Source organism: Hemiscyllium ocellatum, chromosome 1 (genome assembly GCF_020745735.1).
Source record: "Hemiscyllium ocellatum isolate sHemOce1 chromosome 1, sHemOce1.pat.X.cur, whole genome shotgun sequence".
NCBI lineage: Eukaryota > Metazoa > Chordata > Chondrichthyes > Orectolobiformes > Hemiscylliidae > Hemiscyllium > Hemiscyllium ocellatum.
In genome coordinates this window covers 165474756-165497145 of record NC_083401.1, presented here as the reverse complement: position 1 = coordinate 165497145, position 22390 = coordinate 165474756, and the positions used below count along the sequence as shown (strand labels likewise).

Sequence of the window (22390 nt, the reverse complement as noted above, 5' to 3'; positions counted from 1 at the left end):
ATCCTGATGCAAGTCTCATCTCTGGAGATGCTGAGTGAACCAAGGCACTTTCAGACACACACTGGAGTAATCTGGTAGCAGAGCGATAAACAAATTACTGAATACTGCTGAATTTTGTATGTCATTTTCCACTTTGAGTTTCAGAGAAGAAAGTTGATTAATTATATTTCTGCGTATGCAAAGGAAATGAGAAACGTCTCTTGCAATGGGAACTGCACTATTAAATGTAACATGATGAAATAAATCTAGGCAAATGTGAGGGCTGCAGATGCTGGAAACCAGAGTTTAGATCAGAGTGGTGCTGGAAAAGTACAGCAGATCAGGCAGCATCCGAGGAGCAGGAAAATCGACGTTTCGGCCTAAAGCCCTTCATCAGGAATAAAGGCAGAGAGCCTCGGGGGTGGAGTGGGGCTGGGGAGAAGGTAGCCAAGAGTGTAATAGGTGGATGGAGATGGGGATGAAGGTGATATGTCAGAGGGGAGGGTGGAGCAGACAGGTGGGAAGGGAGATTGGCAGGTAGGACAGGTCATGGGGACAGCGCTGAGCTGGGAAACTGTTTACTCAGCTGGTAGATAGATTGCACTCTCAGCCTGCACCATGTTTCTCTGGCCTCTGCCTTCACTCTTGAGTCACTCAGCACTGATATCCTTGTTCTCTATTTCTTTAAAATCTATCCTCCATAACCTTATTAATCCATTTTGAAATGAAATATATCCTGTTTTAACCATATTTAAAAACTTTCTTTATTGTTCACTCAGCACTTTATCAATTGTTACTTTTTCTTCTCCATTCTCCTGCAAACCTACATTTTAAAGCTGTTTCACAAACAGGTCTCTCCTTTGATTAAGGCATGGGTCTCACATCCATACAAAGCAGTCCCGACTCAGGCACCTGTCTGTGTGGAGTTTGCACGTTCTCCCCGTGTCTGCGTGGGTTTCCTCCGGGTACTCCGGTTTCCTCCCACAGTCCAAAGATGTGCGGGTTAGATGAGTTGGCCATGCTAAATTGCACCTAGTGTTAAGTGAAGGAGTAAATGTAGGGGAATAGGTCTGGGTGGGTTGAGGGTCGGTGTGGACTTGTTGGGCCAAAGGGCCTGTTTCCACACTGTAAATAATCTAATCTAATCTAATCAGTACTATAAATCAAATTCTTCATTAAGTCATACAGTTGCTTATTAAGCTTTTTGATCAGTGAATGTTTCCGCTTACTAAATGCAGTCTTTTCTATTGCCATCCGTGTGTTTATTTCTTTGTTGCACCTTCTATTTGCAGATATAATGCTTTCCAAATATTTGAATTCTCACACTTATTCTAATTCCTTTCCTTTTATATTGTGGTAATTTAAAGATATGTATAACTTTGGAATAAAAGTGAACATCTGCAAAACCAAAGTTCATTCTTGCTGTTATTAGTTTATGTACTAGATCTTGTAACTCTCCTTGTGTCTACTGAGACCACAGATTTTTGACTTATGTCTGGACTAACTTCATACAAATGATGACCAGAAGCAAGCAAACCTTCTGCTTGATTGATCCGGAATGGAGCAGGAGAAGGCTGCTTGGCCCTTTGAACCTGCTCCACCATTTAACAGGATCTTGGTTGATCAGACATTCCTCGTGTCCATTCCCCTGAGATTTCCTCACATCTCTCAAATCTATCTTCTTTAGCCTTAAATATAGAGAAGGCCTCTGCTCCCACATCTCTATAGCAACAAGCTCCAAACACACACACCCCTCTTGAAGAAGAAATTCCTCCTCACCAGAGTGTTAATTTGGCACCCCTATATTCTGAGACTATGCCCTCTGGTCAATGAGAAGGAAGCATCCTCTCAGCATTTACCCTGGTTTTTTTAAAGTCCCTTAAGAATCCCATGTGCTTCAATCAGATTCTTCTATACTCTAGTGAGTAGAATCTCAAACTGTCCAATCTTTGCTGAGAAGAAAATCCTTATCATTTAGTGAACTTTCTCTGAATTGCCTCTGATAAAAAGATTTTTCCTAAATAGGGCACTACAATTGTTCACAGTATTCCAGGTATGCTGTCAGCAGCACATGGTACAGTAGCAATAAGACTTCCCTGCTCAGACACTCCAACTCCCTGGAAATAAGAGCCAACATTTCACGAGTCTCCCTGGTTACTCATTGCATATCTGTGCATTTGTTTGTGTGAGAGTGAGTGAGTGAGGGTGAGTGAGTGTGGGTGTGCATGTGTGTGGGGAGTTTGTGTCTGTGTGTGTGAGAGAGAGTGAGTGTCAGTGTGGATGTGCATGTGTGTGGGGAGTGTGTGTCTGTGTGTGTATGTGCGCATGTAGGGCTTTCTGTTTGGTTGATAGTCCTCCACAGACCCTCTGCGATGCAGCTTTCTGCTGCCTTTTCTCAATTTAAATAATAGCTTTGTACTCCCTTCCAAAATGATCACATTGTCCCACAATATCCTCCGCTTGACAACCTTTTGCCCACTTAAACTATTAATACTGCTTATGAAGGATTTAGTTACAGAGTATGGAAACAGACCCTCTGGCTCACCTCATTTACACCGACCAGGTCTCTCCAACTGAACTAATCCTATTTGCCTGCGTTTGGCCCATATCCCTCTAAACCTTTCCTATCTAAGTACCCGCCCAGATGCCTTTTAAATGTTGCAATTATACCAGCCTCACTACTTCCTCTGGCAGCTCATTCCATACACACACCACCCTCTGTGTGAAAATGTTGCCCCTCAGGTCCCATTTACATCTTCCCCTCTCACCTTAAACCTATACCCTCTAAGCTTTGGACTCCCCTACCCTGGGGAAAAGACCTTCTCTATTCACCTTATCTGTACCCTTCATGATTTCATAAACCTCTTGGGTCCCCCCCTCAGCCTCCTACATTCAGTAAAAAGAGTCCCAGCCTATCCAGTCTCTCCTTATAACTCAAAACTTCCACTCTTAGTAACATCCCTGTGAATCCTTTTTTGCACCCTTTCCAGTTTAATAACATCCTTCCTATCGCAGGATGACCAGAATTGTACGCAGTACTCCAAATATGCCCTTACCTGTGTCTTGTACCAGTGTAACATGATGTCCCAAATCCTGTACTCATGCTCTGATGAAGGCAACTGCCCCACTTTCTTTTTATCATCCTGTCTACCTGGGACACCACTTTCAAGGAACAATCTACCTGCACCCAGAAGTCTACAGGTGTGTATACCCCTTGCAACTTACCTTATTTGAGGCATTTGCAAACCTGGATATACTACAATTGCTGCCTTCCTCCAATTCATTAATACAAATTGTAAACAGTTGTGGTTCCAGCACTATCTGCTATGGAACCCTACTTGTCACCGTTCACCAACCTGAAAAGGAACCCCTTGTTGTTTCCTGCTCTTAAGCCAATTCTCTAGCCACGCTGATATTCTACTTCAACACTGTGGGCTCCGATGACTTATCCTTTTATGAGGTGCCTTGTCAAAACCCAGCCAGAAGTCCAAATACAACACATCTACTGGTTTCCTGCTATTCACCCTGGTTGAGACTTCCATGAAAACCTCTAAATTAGTTAGAGATGACTTCCCTTTCAAGAAGTCATGCTGACACTGTTTGATGAGATAATGATTTTCCAAATATACTGTTATTTCTTAAATATTATCCCAAGATGTTTCCAACAATAGATGTTAGGCTAATTGGCCTACAGTTACCGACTTTTTGCCTCCCTCCCACCCTTTTGAATAAGGGTGTCACATTAGCAGTTTCCAATCCTTCGGTACTTGTCCAGAACCCAAGGATTTTTTTTGGAAGATTACAAGCAATGCATCTGCTATCTCTGGAGGTCAATAATGGAGCTTTTTTTTTCTTTTTTGCAAGCATCAGCGAAAAAACAAAGAAATTCTGTAATAACCCATTACAGCAAAATGGACTATTTTAGTTTTATACAACTACCATGTTCAAAGGAACTTTTGTTTCAAAACAAGACAATATTAGCAACTGAAAATTTATTGTAATTAATGTTTCATTATGAAACCATTTCAAAACTTCTCTCAATTTCAAATGCTATTGCCCCTTCTCCATACCACTATCTGCCATATTAAATCAAGAAACTAACTTTAATTGAAGTCACATTTCAAACATTTAAATCTTGCAAATGCTACAGAATATTGGATGTAAAAGTACAGGTTTTATACCCATTCTACCTCCTGCTGGTGTTTTGCCAATGGCAGGCGAGTGTGACTGGCCTGTGCTGAGAGCAATGGGTCCCTGAAGTTACCAAATAATGGCTATTTAATGGCCTTGAGCCACTATTTTACCAGCGGCAGATAGACACTTGGCTCTCTGGTCAAACCTGTCAGCCACATTACAAACTTGGCTTGGAGGCCTATTTGATTGGGCTGGGGTTCTTCCAGCAGGGGGCCCAACTGATGATAGCAGCAACCCTTAACACATCTGACTTTAACTCCTGTTATGATGACTGGTCTGGGGCCTACTGCAGTCCCAAGCAGTTGCCAACACTTCCTCTAATACTGCTAGTAGTGGAAAACTATCACCCCTTTGCCTGTTAGGCCAACACTTGGAGTTGGGACATCCTGCCCCAGACAGTGGACTAGCTGTCTGAACCACGCAAAATTTAATCTTGGCTTCTAGAGCCAGTGGAGACAGGTTTGCCCTCAATTTTCTGGCTGGTGTAAAGGGTCACTGAACACCATGTAAAATGTCGACCTATGTTTAGCAGCCTGCCCTGGCATTTTGATTCACCCTCTGACTGAAATGACTCTCAGTGACCCTGATTGTGTGGTTACTTCAGCCATTTCATTGTGGGCACAGATCCCTTTTGCACACCTCAACGTGCCCTAGTTTGGGAGAGAAACAAAGAGGTTGCACAGGTAGCATGATTTTTTTTCATTGTAGGCACTGCCCCCCACCCCCGTCAGCCAATAACAAAATGACGTTTGCACTTGATGTTACTGTTGAGGAAACAGGTTGTGGAACATGCGAAGTGAAAAGAATTGTGAAGGTTTTCTGTTTTGACTACGTAAGGAGAGAGATTTTCCCAGGACTATTTTCCTATGTAAGCTGTTACGTCAGACTCTCTGTAAAGGAAATTCTTCTGGTATCAATAAATGCTCTTTCATAGACAAGTACTCATTCACCGAATGTCCACAATAATAGGATGAATACTGTTCAAGACACAGAGTATCTAGGTTACAAGTATCAGAACTGTAACCATGTCATCTTCCTTTAGTGGAGATTCTGATACCTACTGGACCACAGACTGACTCTTATTTCACACAAGATCACCATGAACTCAAAGCCTTTTTATTGCTAGGACATTCTGGGAGGGCTCATGAATATGCAGCCATATAAAAAAGCTGCAGACTCCATTTCACCGTAGGTACTCACTGGATTTAAAAATGTTCCACATGCTCTTTTAAAACACAGCATTCAGAAACTTGGCTTGCAGCAAACACTTTTTAATTTGTACAGTGTTTTTTTATAATAGAGGCACAATCTGGATATGAACTTCCATAGCAAAGGGACCAATAACCAAAAGGAAAAATTAAATAATGCAATTATGTTTTACATTAAAATATGAGGTTAATTTAATGTTAAATATTTGATATACAGAACGCAGAAGGCATTGCCACAAAGTTTAAACAAAATGACAATCCAAAAGCTTTACACATAGGAGCATTAATTTCAAAGACTGTTTACAATGTGAGAGAAAACATTCAATCCGTGAATGACAGTATGCTGTTAGCAAGAAAAGTAAGTATGGTCATAAGACTAAACTCAAATAGAGTTATTGGAATCCCACAACAGAAGCATATAAGGAGGTAATAATTAACCCAAACTGCTTTTTCTCACTTTTCTATCTCTTTTCCATGCTGACTTAGAGGTGGTAAAAAATTAGTCACAAATCATAAAATGTTTCGAGGATCTCAGTAATGTGACTGAATGGGAAAATGCATTGTTAAAGGCACACGATTGTAGACAGAAGGCTGGTACGTGGCTTAATTATTTAGAGTTATACCTTTAGGAAAACAGCAATGATGCCAAATCAAAAACAAACAAATCTTGAAAGTTAATGGCACCAAGTGAACATATTCACCAGATGTTTGTAAATATTAATAGGTCATCGCTTAATGCCTTTGTAATAAAGTTCTGTTTGCCCCTCCCTGATCAAGTCTCAAGGATTCTCATTTGACACAATTAACAAAAGAATAAACAGTCTATTGGAAGTACAGTATTGGTGGTAATGTGGAGGGCTAAAGCAGCCATTTCCATCAGCACAGACGCTGCTTCATTTAGGAGACATCTAGCCTATTGCTTTGCAAAGTCATTAGGTTTTGCTTAACAGTTCACTTGCTTTGTGAACTCAAGTGCCCTTTTCTGAAAGAACTTGTATAAAAAATTGTCAATTATGTTTTCAAACAATTACACTGTAGTGACCAGAAGACACCAAACAAATATAGTTACTGTTCAGTGCAAATCTGAATTTAGATATATACTAACTATTCCCCTCTAACCCCTGTACAAAAAGGAATAATCTTCTTAGGTCTTGGTCTTATAAAGTTTATTCAGTTACATAAAATGACCATATTCAATCTAATTTTTCAGATTAACATACAGCAAAAGTGAGAAACAGCTATCTCATTGACCACAATTTTAGTTACTGTCTCCCTGTCTCATAATAGGAAAAAGATTCAAATAGATTTTATAACCACATCAACTATTTCTTCAGGTTTTGAGAGATCACTGTTCCTCCAGCCAGGAAGGACCATCAGAACCAGGGGCCTTCAACTTGATGTGAAATTGTTTGAGCACCTGTTCAAGTTGTTGCTGGTTGCCAGCAAAGTAGGCAGAGACAGCATTGTGAAAGAGAAGGAGCTGGTTGTGCATGACCTTAATCTGTGGAGGGAACAGAATCATTACTCCCAAAACAAAAGGCAGTGTAAGGCTTTGTAAACAGAAAGCACCGACATTTTCTCCTGCTCTTTAAGGCAATAACAATACTGCCGAATGATTAGTATTTGCCACAGTTGTTTACTTCCTAAACAACAAAAATCACTCTGCACATTTTATACACAGCTACATAAGGATGAAAAACGTATGTTAATATGAATTCATATTATATATAAAAGACTGCGTTTTGCACAAGGTGAATGGATTTATGTCGCTGTCGTGACTGGTTTCATTTACAGGCCTTTTTCCTGGAACCTTAGTTTTATAAAGTTTATTCAGTTACAGAACAGGAAACATCCATTTAAAACAATCCAAGTTGAAGGAAAGCAGGATATATAAGATGCACTGGTATAATGCCATTCATGACTTCTGGATATCTCAAAGGTTTTTCCTTGAAATGTAGTCACTTATAATGGTGGAAATATAGCAACAAATTTGCACACAGCAAACTTCTACAAATATTAATGATATTAATTAATGAAAATGACCAGATAATTTAACTTTGTGATGTTGATTGAGGAATGGCTGTTGGCCAGGGCACCAGCTCAGTCTCAGTTCTCCTTCAAATCAAGGCACAGGATCTTTTACATCAACCCATAAAAGCCTCACTGAACCAGCCCTCCGGGGAATATTGCAGTGGATTCTGTCAGCTTTGATTTAGTACTCAAATCTCTGCAGCGTGACTTACACCCAGGGTTGTCTGACCCAATGGCTACCTGCTGAGTCATTGTCAACGTGTCCTTTCTAAATTAGACCCTTTTGTCTTCTCTCTAGAATGCATCACAAATATGGTAGAGGGTGCACAGGACGTGAACCTGACTGCACTGAGCAGACCATTAGGTGCCAACAACATACTTGTTTCCACTTCCCTTGCAAAGTGTTTTCAGATGTTGCAAGTATGTGAAAAGCATTATGGAAATGCACATTTCTTTTAGCAAGGTATTTGCTTCCAATCCCCTGACCTTCCTGTGAAGCTGTGTAATGTAGATTGGGACCAGGAAGAAAGGGCACCAAATTTACTTGGCTTGCACATGTATCTTTATTACAAATTTGAACTGGCTTGCTTGACATTAGAATAATTTTTAAACATAAGAACACACCGTTAAATTGCAGATTTTAAAAATATTTTACCCCACCTATGGTACCCATCTTATCTAATTCTACAATTCACCATACCCAGAAACATTTGCCACTGCTGGCATATCTCAGAATGTGCTGGCTTTCCCGATGCTGGTGCCATCTTCAAAAGGCCACTGCACACACAGACGAGCACCAAGAATCTTACAGCTGCCCTGCAAAGTTCCTGACTCTAGCTCTGGACATGGCAATGAAGGGAAAATTAGAGTTGAGAGTGGGTTGCTGGAAAAGCACAACAGGTCAGGCAGCAACCGAGGTGCAGGAGAATCGATGAAGACCCCTTCATCGGGAACCTTCCTGATGAAGGGCGCTGGCCCAAAAGGTTGACTTTCCTGTGCCTCGGATGCTGCTTGACCTGCTGTGCTTTTCCAACAACCCACTCTCGACTCTGACCTCCAGCATCTGCAGACCTCACTTTCTCCAAGGGAAAATTAGAGCCTGACTTGGGAGACAAGGATCTAGAGGTCTGTGGGGTCACACCACCAGCAATGGGGGCCATTGCACCTGACCATGCCAGCCTGGTCAATGCCATCTCAGCTGAAAGCCATTCTCCCTGACATGACGAAGCATTGTAGATAACCACATGCTGCCTGGTATCTCTGGCTGAGGGGAACAGCAATACCATCAGATACGACAGACCTGGTATCTCTGGCCATGGGGAACAGTGATACCATCAGGTACCACAGACCTGGTATCGCTGGCTATGGGGAACAGCGATACCATCAGGTGCGACAGACCTGGTATCGCTGGCTATGGGGAACAGCGATACCATCAGGTACGACAGACCTGGTATCTCTGGCTATGGGGAACTGCGATACCATCAGATACGACAGACCTGGTATCTCTGGCTATGGGGAACTGCAATACCATCAGGTACCACAGACCTGGTATCCCTGGCTATGGGGAACAGCAATACCATCAGGTACGACAGACCTGGTATCTCTGGCTGAGGGGAACCGCAATACCATCAGGTACGACAGACCTGGTATCTCTGGCTGAGGGGAACCGCAATACCATCAGGTACGACAGACCTGGTATCTCTGGCTGAGGGGAACCGCAATACCATCAGGTACGACAGACCTGGTATCTCTGGCTGAGGGGAACCGCAATACCATCAGGTACGACAGACCTGGTATCCCTGGCTGAGGGGAACCGCAATACCATCAGGTACGACAGACCTGGTATCCCTGGCTATGGGGAACAGCGATACCATCAGGTACCACAGACCTGGTATCCCTGGCTATGGGGAACAGCGATACCATCAGGTACCACAGACCTGGTATCCCTGGCTATGGGGAACAGCGATACCATCAGGTACCACAGACCTGGTATCCCTGGCTATGGGGAACAGCGATACCATCAGGTACCACAGACCTGGTATCGCTGGCTATGGGGAACAGCGATACCATCAGGTACCACAGACCTGGTATCCCTGGCTATGGGGAACAGCGATACCATCAGGTACCACAGACCTGGTATCCCTGGCTATGGGGAACAGCGATACCATCAGGTACCACAGACCTGGTATCCCTGGCTATGGGGAACAGCGATACCATCAGGTACCACAGACCTGGTATCCCTGGCTATGGGGAACAGCGATACCATCAGGTACCACAGACCTGGTATCCCTGGCTATGGGGAACAGCGATACCATCAGGTACCACAGACCTGGTATCCCTGGCTATGGGGAACAGCGATACCATCAGGTACGACAGACCTGGTATCGCTGGCTATGGGGAACAGCAATACCATCAGGTACCACAGACCTGGTATCCCTGGCTACGGGGAACAGCAATACCATCAGGTATGACAGACCTGGTATCTCTGGCTGAGGGGAAAGGCAAGGCATGGATGTGGTGGGCATTCGGAGAGATTGGAAGAGAGCATGTGTTAAGAGAATAAGTGGAACAGGTTGGAAACACACTCTGGTTCAGTCCAAGTGTTGGGAGCATACACTGAATGCAGGGTGTCCTTATTACTATATTACATTTACAGGCTTGTGGACCAATAGAAATGTACTTTAAGTGGATTGGAGAAGTGCTATAAGAGTTCTTAGAAGCTAGCCAATGTCTGTGGATATGGGGTTGATGTGGTCAGCGCCCATGGAGCATGCTCTGAGATGTTGGTGCCTGGTGTTCAACACAGAAACCCTTTGGAGCGTGTGGCAAGCTGAACTCGCCAGGGACCTCCCTGACCTCCAAAGTGAGAATTCTCACTGTCTAGCTTTCCTGTGGTGAGTGGTACGATCGAATGTTACATACCAAATGGGGAGAGATGTGGAATCAATGAGGTCATTAACAAATAATAATTCCCCATAATAGGCAACTTGCAGCTGCCTGGCAAGAATTGAACCTTGATGCCAGGAACTTATTAAAATATGCTAATTGTCTCTGATGTCAAGATGGGCCTTGCCAGATCCTCATCCGAACCTGCCCATATTTCTCACCATAATCCATATCATTCTAGCCCCTTCAGAGTCTACCCATAGAGCTATAGTGAATCTGGAGGTCAGGAACAGGCTCTCTGACCTAATTGAGGGAAACTTTGTTTACCCAGTCCAACACCGGCACTTCTTAATGAGCTAATTGGAGCATGCTCCACTCACATCTGGTCTCATCCCTCTTCAGCCAGCCCTACCAGCATTTTCTGCTCTTTTTTCCCTCCTCATTTAGTTTCAAATGTATCTATACTAGTTATTCTCAACTTCTCCCAATAGTAATGAGTTCCAGTTACCAGCTGCAAATGTGTTGCTGGTCAAAGCACAGCAGGCCAGGCAGCATCTCAGGAATAGAGAATTCGACGTTTCGAGCATAAGCCCTTCATCAGGGCTTATGCTCGAAACGTCGAATTCTCTATTCCTGAGATGCTGCCTGGCCTGCTGTGCTTTGACCAGCAACACATTTGCAGCTGTGATCTCCAGCATCTGCAGACCTCATTTTTTACTTCCAGTTACTAGTCAATCTTTGGGTACGGAGGTTTCTGCTGAATTCCCTGTTAGATTTATTAGTAATAATGTTATATTTATGATCTCTTGTTTGGAGATCCAAGCCACAGCACAGAGAGGTTGGAAACCGTAGAACCCCTTGGGCTAATGCTTTACAACAATGTGAATCAAATATACAGAAAATACATGAAGACTCTCAGTGAGAAGAAAATTAGTATCAATTACACTTTCTGTAATTTTCAATTGGCAATGTTTTGCCATTTGGGCTCTGTACTTAACAGGGGATGTATTTTCAAATATTAAAACCATTACAATTATACTGAGTGGAACACGCTGAGTGGACATTGGTTAGGCCACTGTTGGAATATTGCATGCAATTCTGGTCTCCTTCCTATCGGAAAGATGTTGTGAAACTTGAAAGGGTTCAGAAATGATTTACAAGGATGTTGCCAGAGTTGGAGGATTTGAGCTATAGGGAGAGGCTGAATAGGCTGGGATTATTTTCCCTGGAATGTCAGGGGCTGAGGGGTGACCTTATAGAGGTTTATAAAATCATGAGGGGCATGGATAGGATAAATAGACAAAGTCTTTGCCCTGGGGTGGGGGAGTCCAGAACTAGAGGGCATAGGTTTAGGGTGAGAGGGGAAAGATATAAAAGGGATCTAACAGGCAACTTTTTCACACAGAGGTTGGTGCGTGTATGGAATGAGCTGCCAGAGGAAATGGTGGAGGCTGGTACAATGACAACATTTAAAAGGCCTCTGGATAGGTATGTGAATAGGAAGGGTTTGGAGGGATATGGGCCGGGTGCTGGCAGGTGGGACTAGATTGGTTTGGGATATATTTGGTCGGTATGGACGGGTTAGACTGAAGGGTTTGGTTTTTGTGCTGTACATCTCTATGACTCTATGCTATAAGGGGAGAGGTGAACTTCATTGAAAATTCTCAATATTCCATATAACATGTTCTGCCATGTATGACTAAAGTACATTTTTGAACAAAAACTGTTTTCTTCTATATCTACACTATTGTGCCCTTTCATAATTTTAAAGGCCTTAATGGATCACCCCTCAGTCCGCTAAACTTTCCCTAACAAGGATATTCTCTTCGTTTAAAATCAAAAAATCCTGAATGGTAATATCAAAGGAGGTTGCCATTTGACTCATCAATCTGTGCCAGTTGTCAGTCTTTTCCACACCTTTCCTTGCAAGTTTCCCTCTTTAGGAGGTTATCCAAGTTCCTTTGAAAGCTGTGGTTGAACCTGCTGCCACCACCCTTTCAGGTAGGGCATTTGCTTGGCTATCACCTTCATCAATCTATTTAGTACTCTCCATTCTTTACAATAAGATGGTAAGAACTGTACACATTGTTGTATGTAGTGAGTTTCAATAGAAGTTGAACACAATTGCTGGTTCTCAATGTTATTCCCCTAGAGAAGAACCCCAGCTCATCATCTGCCATTTATAGCCACATTACCTCGCGTTGCTCACTTTAATGATATGTATTTCTGCCCGAAGATTTACTTTCTATTTAATTCTGATTATTCAAAATGCATAATCTCACACTCATCTATAATAGTTTATGCTGAATTAATTTATCAACCACCCACATCCATTTTTCACAGTTATTAATGTCTTGATGTACTCTATAGCACTCTTCCTCAGTATTAAGGACACACCTAAAATTATTGCTGTCAGCAAATTCTGAAACTTTACTGCTGGTCCCAAAGTCCAAGTCATTTACACAAGGGGTGAAAAACAGTGGTATGTGCCTTCATCCTTACAGAAAACCCCTTCCCATATTTTGCTAGTTTGAGTGGCTACTTTTAACCATTATGCAGTTAGCTATTTTGCAGCTAGCTTAGCATTCTTTATGCTACTTGTTCCAAGAAAGTGCTCGTGCTCTGATCTTAGTCAGGAGTTTGCAACTTTATCAAAGTTTTTTTTATTCATTCGTGAAACATGGGCATTTATTGCCCTTGAGGTGGTGATGCTGAGCTGCCTTCTTGAACCATGGCAATCCACGTACTCTGAATAGACCTACGATACTGCCTGGGAGGGAATTTGATCAGCGACAGTGAAGGAACAACAGTATATTTCAAGTCAGGATGGTGTTCCCACGTACCAGTTGCCCTTGCCCTTCTAAGTGAAAGTGGTTGTGGCTTGAAAGGTGCTGTCTAAGGAATTTTTATGAATTTCTGCAGTACATCTTGTAGATAGGATAAACTGCTGTTACTGAACACTGCTGGCGGGGGGAGAGTTGATGTGGTGCCAACTAAGCAGGCTTATTTGTCCTGGATGGTGTCAAGCTTCTCTAGTGTTGTTGGAGCTGCACTGGTCTGGGCAAGTGGGGAATGTGCGATCACACTCCTGACTTGTGCCTTGTTGATGATGGACAGACTTTGGGGAGTCAGAAGGTGAGTTACTCTCTGCAGGATTCCCAGCCTCTGACCTGCTCTTGCAGCCACTGTGTTTATGTGGTGAGTCCAGTTCAGTTTCTGGTCAATGGTAACTCCAAGGATGTTGATAGTGAGGGATTCAGTAATGGTAACACCTCCGAATGTGAAGGGAAGGTGGTTCCAACTACACTACATCTTTGAGTTTCAGATTCTCTATAAAATCAAGTTTGACACTGTAGAATTTCCAGCTTTTTTGCATAACTCTATTCCTTCCCCTACGTTTGAGCCAGCAGGCTGTGGTTTGCATTAATAGGGAGGAACCATACTGTAGATCATTACCATCATCTCTTATCAATAAGATCAGATATCTTAAAAGTTCAGCCTGTATAGGAAATACTTGGATTATTTTTTATGTGGCATATACTTAAAAGTTAATGGTTCATCAACAAATGAAGCTCGTTCAATAAGATTTGTTTAATACTCAACAGAATTGGGAGAAACATATCGAGTTTAACTTTAGTGCATGGAGGCATATCGGAGGAGGTTGATTCTGGATATGGATGACTGAGTTGTGAGGATCCTTATGGGACTTGACAGGGTAGGTGTGGTAAGGTTGTTTACTCTTCTACGACACTCTAGAGCTGCAGAGTATAATCTCAAGGCAAGGTGTTGCTCACTTAAGACAGAGATGTTTTCTCTCTTACAGGTAGTGAATCTGTGGAATTCTTTACTGCACAGGGCTGTTGAGACTGAGCATATTCAAGATTTTAAATCAGTATTTTTAAATACAGATTTTTAATCAGTAAGGCTTTCAAGGCTTATGGGGAGAAAGGAGGAAGGTGAAGTTAAGAATGATTAAATCAGCTACGATCTTATTGAATAGCACAGCAGACTCAATGCCTACTTCAGCATTGCATAGTCTAAACTTGGCACACTGCCCTGTAGCGGCACGTCAGGACCTGGGGTGTGCATCTCCCAGCAGTGCTATAACTCCTATTGCCGATCCAGTGCTATGTCTGCTTCCCAAATTGCTTTGTATTTGTTATTTGACTAGATAGATAATATAAGATGTAAGTATGATACAAGAACAATGGGATCTGAATTACCTTTCTGTGTGGTTTAGCTAAACCTTTCCTGTTAAAGCCACATTACTACATAATCTCATTCAGTAATGTGCAATACCACACAAGATAAACTAGCCTTTTTCACAATACCTTGTTTTCATCCAGAAACTTCAGTTTGACTGACACACTTCCTCGAAGCTTGTCAAATTTCTCTTTGTGAATCTGGAATTGTTGCTGAGACTGCTCAATTTTTGGAATTGTAACAGCATCGCGAGGACCAAGGTTCAGTTCCTCTAAATCAGTACGATATGCATCATACTCTATCCTGCAACACAAACCACACAACAACTGAAATCCTACAAATTACCATCGCAAATTAATGACATCAATGAAAACAGCAGCTGAAAAGACATTTTTTTTCTCAAGATATCAGTTCTAATAAAATACATAAAGGTACATTCTGCAATGTCTTCTGTATAATCACAGTATCTGTGGAATTGTATGCTATAAGGATAAAAAAAATCTCAAATATACAAAAGGTATACCTCAGAGGTAGCAGCAGCTTTTTTTTTAAAATTTATGGTGTAATGTTATTGAGTGAATTTTCTACATGACCTTATCAAAATACTGCCAAGAGAATGGGATCATCACTGAAGTCATAAACGTCATACAATGTTTTGCTCAGCTGTATAAGTTGGGGTGGCATGCACTGTATCATCTGTTCACATTTCGTGCTCGAGTCTGACACGAATACAGACTTGGTTCAATTTCTCTTCCTGTCCCAGTGCTGATACTTACATCATACAAGGTGTTGCCATTGCCCCCCAGAAAAAGATTGCTGCTCACAAAGCAGTGTGTGTTTCATTATAATTTCAATTCTTATATAAAAAAAGAGAGGACAAGTTGTGCTTGTTTACAATAGCTGCCAGGTCTCCTGCTTCAATGCAATGATGTAACATAGTCACTGGGTTCAGGTAACCTTGCAAAGACATTTGAAACCCTAGACTTCACTGCACCATTGTAGCTCTCCAAGTTAGCTTCGTATTCTATAAACCATACAGAAAAGTTGCAAGGATTAACATCTTTATTTCTCTGTGGATTATTGTTGAAAATGAGACTCCCTAAATGGTTTAGCATGTTTGTTCAGTGAGTAGGTGACCTCTAAAGAGAAGAGAAATTCCAGATTCGATGCTGTACGAGTAGATTCAGCTGGGACTTGTAGGAGGAGCATGCTTGTGCTTAGAGTCTATGAGGGCTGAGAGGAACAGGAGAAAAGATTAGCCAGAAATACTGTCTCTTACCTCAATTCAGTGAACCCATTAAAAAATGTACAGACGTGGTCTTTGGTACAGCTGCAAAAAAGTGTGTATTTATAGAACTAGTTTAATGTAAAAAAATCCTAAAGTATTGTATAGAGGCTTCAGGAAAGTGCCTGTCCACAAGCAGTAAAATTAGAATGCTCAAAAGCATGATCAAAGGTGTGAGAGATTGGTGAAGGCAGGAATGGAGGAGGGCCAAGAAGACAGTACTGCAGAATGTAGGGCTTAGCTTAAGGCACATGGCGAGAGTTGGGGAGGAAATATAGTGCAAAGGAGGCCAAAACCAGAGAAAGAAATGAAAACAGAAAATTATGGAAATACTCAATAGGTCAGGTAGCATTTACGGGGAGAGAGAAAGTGATTTATTTTCAAGTTAATGAACATACATGAGTGTTAGGGAAAGGTGGAGATATGATAGGTTTTAAGGAGTAGATGGGGCAAGCACAAAGAAAGGTCTCAGACAGGATGGAAAACAGGGGAGTTCAACCACAGGATACCTAACATACAGTGCTGAAAGAAATGTTAAAAAGATCATAGAATATGGAAACAAAAATATGCTTATAACAAATGCCCTGTCATCTAGAAGAAAAAAATACAGAAAACCACAATGTGCAAAACGGAGGTGGAAAGAGATTTACAGTCCGAAACTGAACTGAGGAAAAAGGCTCGGGTTAGGGGGCAGCTTCAGGCTGGAGGAGGTTTGGAGATCAGAAACCATTAAGATATTTAAAGAAACAACTAAGAATTTTAAATTTACAGTGTTCTGCAACAAAGAACAAATAATGTGATTTTCAAGGTGATAGGTGAAAGTAGAGATGGATAGAAAGTCCCACCATCAACATAAATACCGTTTTTTCCAAGGTGCTACCAGTTCGGATAGGTCACTAGACTCAAATCTTTAATTGTTTATTTCTCCAAAGATCTGCAAAGCCAGAGTTTCTCCAGCAATACCCCCCCCCCCCCCCCCCCCACCCCAAGCTCTTCAGCATTTGCAGTTCTTTGTCTTGGTTTAATGGTGGTAATTCAGGTTGGAAGATCATCTTGGTCAAATAAAATGCCAAAGTGATGAAAAATCCAGTTTAGACTGGTCAAAGAATGGCAAATATGAAAGGTTTCAGAGGCAAAAGCCTGTTTTCTCTTAGCCTAAAGAGAACTACAGGTTACTGAGAAAAATATCATCTAAACAATATGACAACACACAGGACTGAAAACAAGAAAAAATGCTGGAAATCACAGCAGGTCAGGCAGCATTCACAAAGAGAGAGCAAGCTAGATAACTCTTCAGAGCTGACGCAAAGTGTGGAGGGGGCAGCATTTTATTCAATAGCGGGTGGAGGTGGAGGGTGGGTGTAGGGGTGTGGATGCTCTGGTAACGTACAGGAATTGGAAGAGTCAAGAGAGACAGTAAAATTACTTGAGTTAAATACAAGTCCTGTGTCAAGATGAAGTCTTCAAGGGACAGGTAGATGAGGAGGAGGAATATCAAGATGATGAAATCATGGGAACTTTCAAAGCAACAGCGTAAGGTGGAAAGCGAAACTTTAGCCAGAAAGTCACTGGATATTCTCAGGTATGAAATAAAAAAGTTCAAGTGATTTAAGGAATAAGGTTTTGTTCAGAGCAAATGCAGAATGACTTTGGATTAAAAATGAGATGTATTGAAAAACAGAAAGTCATCAAAGCAGAAACTCAGACCATAGACAGAGTTTCGGAGAGTTGGGAAGGATAAGAGGTGGTTGTGATCAAGGCTAAGAACATTTACTTGCAGGGAGAGGTGTAGGAAACAGAGCAAAAGATGCGATTTGCAATGGTTGAAAAATAAATCTCAAGGACAAGGAAAATATCTTGGATAAACAGGGAGGAGCTGACAGGGGTGGGCGGAGACAGTAGTTTTTAATGGAGAGATGAAAACAAGGTGAAATGTTTAAAAGGGGAAGGAGTAATATGGAGGAGTAATCGCAAAAAAGGTGACCATGTAGCTTGGCATTAAGACCGACATTATCAGACAATAGTTTCAGCAATGTAGAGATGGAAGATCAGTTATTGTGCTGCAAGGTGTCAACATCTTCTTTCAGTCAATTCCAGGATGGCAATAAACCACACTTAGAGAGAAAGGGGCTTTTATCAAAATGAACAGACACTCTGGAGGAAAACATGCATAGACGTGGTGATTCACTGTCACTGCAGCCAACCAACAGAATGGTGGAGGGCAGGAGGAAAGAGATTGATGACATTAACTCCAGGGACATACTAAGCCTGAAGACAAATGAGAACTGAGGTGAGGCAGTTGATTCCTACTTCTAAGGACATTATAATAGTTACTATAATGGGGCTGTTAGAGAATAATGAGCGATGCATAAAGGAAAACCATGACTTTCTATAATGGGATTCATGCCTGAATAATTGCATTGGTGACTGAAGGCAGGAGTAATGATGGGTTATAGTGGATGAGGGAAATACTTAAGAATGGGGAAACGAAAGGTGACATGGTTTGATATTGGAAGATGAGAGGGAGGGAGTTAGAAGAAGCCAAGGAGAACTGAAAACCCATCAGAACAAGATCAGATATATGATAAACCTTACATAGGACCTACTGATATTCACTCTGAATGCCTACACATGAATATCAATCAATAGGTGAGGTACTAAGGAGTTCTTTGTGCCGATTCAGCCATATATAAAGGAGTGGCCCTATTCAGTAGGGGGTAGTGGGTTTGAAAACAGCAAAGAGGGGAAGAAAGGAAAAAGTAATAACTTTATTGGAACAAATGGGAATTGAAAAGTTAAAATTATACATGTGTTTAATTGAGGAAATACATATATTCATATCATGGGAAAGTTAAACAATTATTAGACCATAAGACCTACAATGTTCAAATCTGATGCTGAGACAACATGCCTAATTCAAAGCTACCACAGATAACAAAATGTCATAAAAGAAAGTGTCAATGATATAAATACTCAGTCAACACTAACAGTGTCTTGTACAAAACACTGCTTGACCTGTATCATCCTTTTTTGCTGAAGACTGAAGTACACATCTTGTGTTACAACAGTGCATTTCCAGTTCAGTCTTAAACAAAGTTAAGGAGGTCACTGCATCTGCATTGATAATGAACATCAAGGAAATGCTTTCATATTGAAATGTTCTCTAAAGCTGGTTTTTCTGGCATTGAGTGTGTGTTTGGGAGAGAAAGACTTCAGTGATCAGCACTAGAGTATGTTTCAGATTTGCATCAAATACTTCACCACAAATAATTCTACAATATGAACATCATCAAGCATCAGTTGTGCAGTGCATGACCAATGTATATAACATAACTAGGGCAAATGAAAGGACAGGGCACACAAATTAAATAAATTTGAGGTCTAGTGCATTAAGAAACAGGACGGTAATCTTAGTCAGAGGATCAACTGTAAATTGGAAAACACTTCTTTTATAATGTGGGATTGGAATCCAATTAGACTCCATTAGAGTCCACTTCTTCCTAATGAACTGCGTGCAGCTAACAGGAAATGTCTGCTCATTACAGGTTGGAAGCAATATGCACAATCTGTGAAATCAAGTTCTACATGTGTCATGGATACAGTTGAATACGTATTTTTCTGAATTTTAACAACACCCATATAAACTAAGTAAAAGCACTATATTGTTTTGGAAATAGCAGCTGTAAAATTCAATTAATATTTTATCAAATTGCACCATTACAAATGATGTACCTGGCATTTTCATAATGTTTTACTGCGATTAATGTGTCTTCAATTGTTTTGTTCACCAAAGTATTTACGCTGGAAATGAAAAAATTAATTGCTCCAAGCAGCGTCTCCCCGTTTTTACACAGCAACTTCTGGGTTTCAGCATTATATCCAAACTCTTCCTGAAATACAAAGAGAATAAAATTTGCATGCATACATAAAGACCAGTGAGGAGGCTCCATGAAATACCTAAACACAGTATACCAATAAATATAAATCAGAGCTATGTAATGTTAAAATTTTAGCTGAACACACTCAAGAACAAGATATAGATGACAGTAGTTACATTTTTGAACATTTTTATGACTGATACCATGTGGTTTTGTGTAAACTTAGGGATGGGGGCAAAGTTCCTAGTTAGAGAGAAACCAGATGACTGCAGAAATAAAAACAAAGTGCTGGAGAAATTCAACAGGTCTGGCAGCCTCTGTGGACAGAGAACCAGAATAAATGTTTTGTGTTTCAGAGTCAGGTGTTTACAGCACAGGAGGCAGCATTTGGCCCAGCTGGTCAAAAAAAGATCTGACTAGACAAATCTATTTCCAGCTCTTCACCCGTAGCCCAGAGGATAATCAACACAAGAGAACATTATGAGAATTTCTGATTCAACCGCCCATTCAGGCACAGAGTTCCAGATTCCTACACTGCTGGACAGAAAGTGTTTTCCTCAAACCCCCCTTAGCCTTTTCCATCTTATCTTAAATCGATGCTCCCTTTACCTATGGGAAAAAAGCGTGTTCCTACCCATCCCACCTAGGCTCCTTATAATCTAATACATCTCTGACAACCTTCACTGCTCCAGGGAAGACAATCCCAGCCAGTTCAATCTTCCCTCAAAGCTCAAGCCCTCTAGCCCAGGCAGCATCCAGGTAAATGTCCTAAGCACCATCTTGAGTGCAATAACATCTTTCCTATAATGTGGTGACCAGATCTGCACACAATACTCTAGTTGTAGCCTAGTCAGTTTGTACAGTTCCAACATATCCTCCCTTCTCTTGAATTCTATGTCAAGGGCTAATGAAATTAACTATTTCATATTCTGTTTTAATTACCTCGTGTACCTAGTGTATTAAACATGCCTTCAGGCATCTGTGGATATGTATACCAAAGTCTCTCTATCTTTAGTATTTTCCAGGGTCCTACCATTCCTAGTGTAACCCTTTGCCTGGTTAGCCCACATCAATTGCATTACTTCATTATTTTTTGCAATGAATTCTATTTGCTCTTGCTCCAACCACCGGATACTTTTCCCACAACTTCCTCAATATTTACCGCCCCTCCAAATTCTATGTCATCTACGAATTGCTCAATTACACCTCTTACAGTTAAGTCCAAATCAGTAATGTACACTACAGACAGGAAGGCCCCCAGCACTGTGCTCCATGGAGCCTCAGTGGAAACAGATCTCCATTCACCAAAACATCCCACTACTATTGCCCTCTGCTTCCAGTATTTCAGCCAACTTTGGAACCAACATACCACTTTGTCTTAGATCCCATGAACTCCTACTTTCTTGACAGGTTTGCCATGAGGGACCTCTGCAAAAGTCATGTTGGAGTCCATTTAAACCACATTAAATGCACTATCTTCATCAACACTCCTGGTTACCTCCTCAAAACGTCTGAACAAATCTGACAAACCCAATCTTTCCTCAACAAATCCATGCATGGTTAATCAGTGTTGCTCCAGGTGTAATATATATTGTCCCTCAATTCTTTGTAATATCATCATCATCAAGGTTAGACTGACTGGTCTGTAATTTCTTGATCCATCTCATCTGTCCCATTTCTTAAAATAATGGGACAATGTTAGTCGTCCTCCAGTCCTCTAACACTTCACTTGTAGCCAGAGAAGGTTTGAAAATTAATGCCTCAGTCAACATACATATCTTGACTGGGCTTGTAGATTTATACTTCTAAGGCTGCTAAACCTGTTAGTACTTCGAATCACAGATTCATACAACACGGAAACAGATCCTTCAGTCCAACCAGTCCATGCCAAACATAATCCCAAACTAAACTAGTCCCACCAGCCTGCTCCTGGCCCATTTCCCTCCAAAGCTAACCTATGCATGTACTTATCTAAGTGTACTTTAAAAGCTGTAACCATGCCTCCATCGAACATTTCCACAGGAAGTTCATTCCTGACATGAACCAGCCTGTGTAAAAACATTTGCCCCCAAGTCTTGAAATCCCCCATCCTAAGGAAAAGACACCCACTCTCTATGTTAATTTCTTTTCATATTTCAAAGTCCTTCATCCTGATGTATAAAACCATGTTTTTCTTGTCCATTGTGAATTTTCATTGACGACTGTGCTCATGTTTTTTGAGGTTAACACACAGGTTACATGCATAGTCTCTACTGGGCCTACTCTTTGCTAGTTATTTTCTTGCTCTCTATATACTTTAAAAATTGTTTGGGTTTTCCTTTATTCTACTTGTCAATGCTTTCTCATTCACTAGTTTAATTATCCCCTGCACCTTTTACACATCTCTGCCATATTGAGCACTTGGCATCTACTGTTATTGAGCACTACTGTTATTGCCTTAATCCTAACCTTTATGACCCTTGAAACCCAGGGTTCTCTGATCTTGGCCCACCCTTGTCTTAATGGGACCTTTTTGATCCAAAACTCATGCTATTATATTGTAGAGATTTATAAAATCATGAGGGGCATAGATAAGGTGAACGGCAAAGGTCTTTTCCCCAAGGTGGATGAGTTCAAAACTAGGGGGTATACTTTTAAAGTGAGAGGAGAAAGATTTAAAAGGGACCTGAGAGGCAACTTTTTCACGCAGAGGTTACTCAGAGTGGCTCATGTGTAGAATGAACTGC

At 41.3% G+C, this 22390-nt stretch overlaps 1 protein-coding gene across 5 annotated transcripts in view; it reads right to left on the bottom strand.

Moving 5' to 3' along the window:
* Positions 1–5423: 5423 nt before the first annotated feature.
* Positions 5424–22390, bottom strand: part of arfip1 (ADP-ribosylation factor interacting protein 1 (arfaptin 1)) — a 215785-nt gene continuing 198818 nt past the window's right edge. For all 5 annotated transcript variants that reach the window (XM_060827521.1, XM_060827512.1, XM_060827505.1 and 2 more), the window contains 3 exons: positions 19519–19676; positions 14630–14804; positions 5424–6882 (listed from right to left, as the gene is read on the bottom strand). In XM_060827521.1, the coding sequence (XP_060683504.1) occupies positions 6727–6882; positions 14630–14804; positions 19519–19676 (489 nt within the window). In that variant the 3' untranslated portion in view covers positions 5424–6726. The remainder of the gene's footprint in view (positions 6883–14629; positions 14805–19518; positions 19677–22390) is intronic.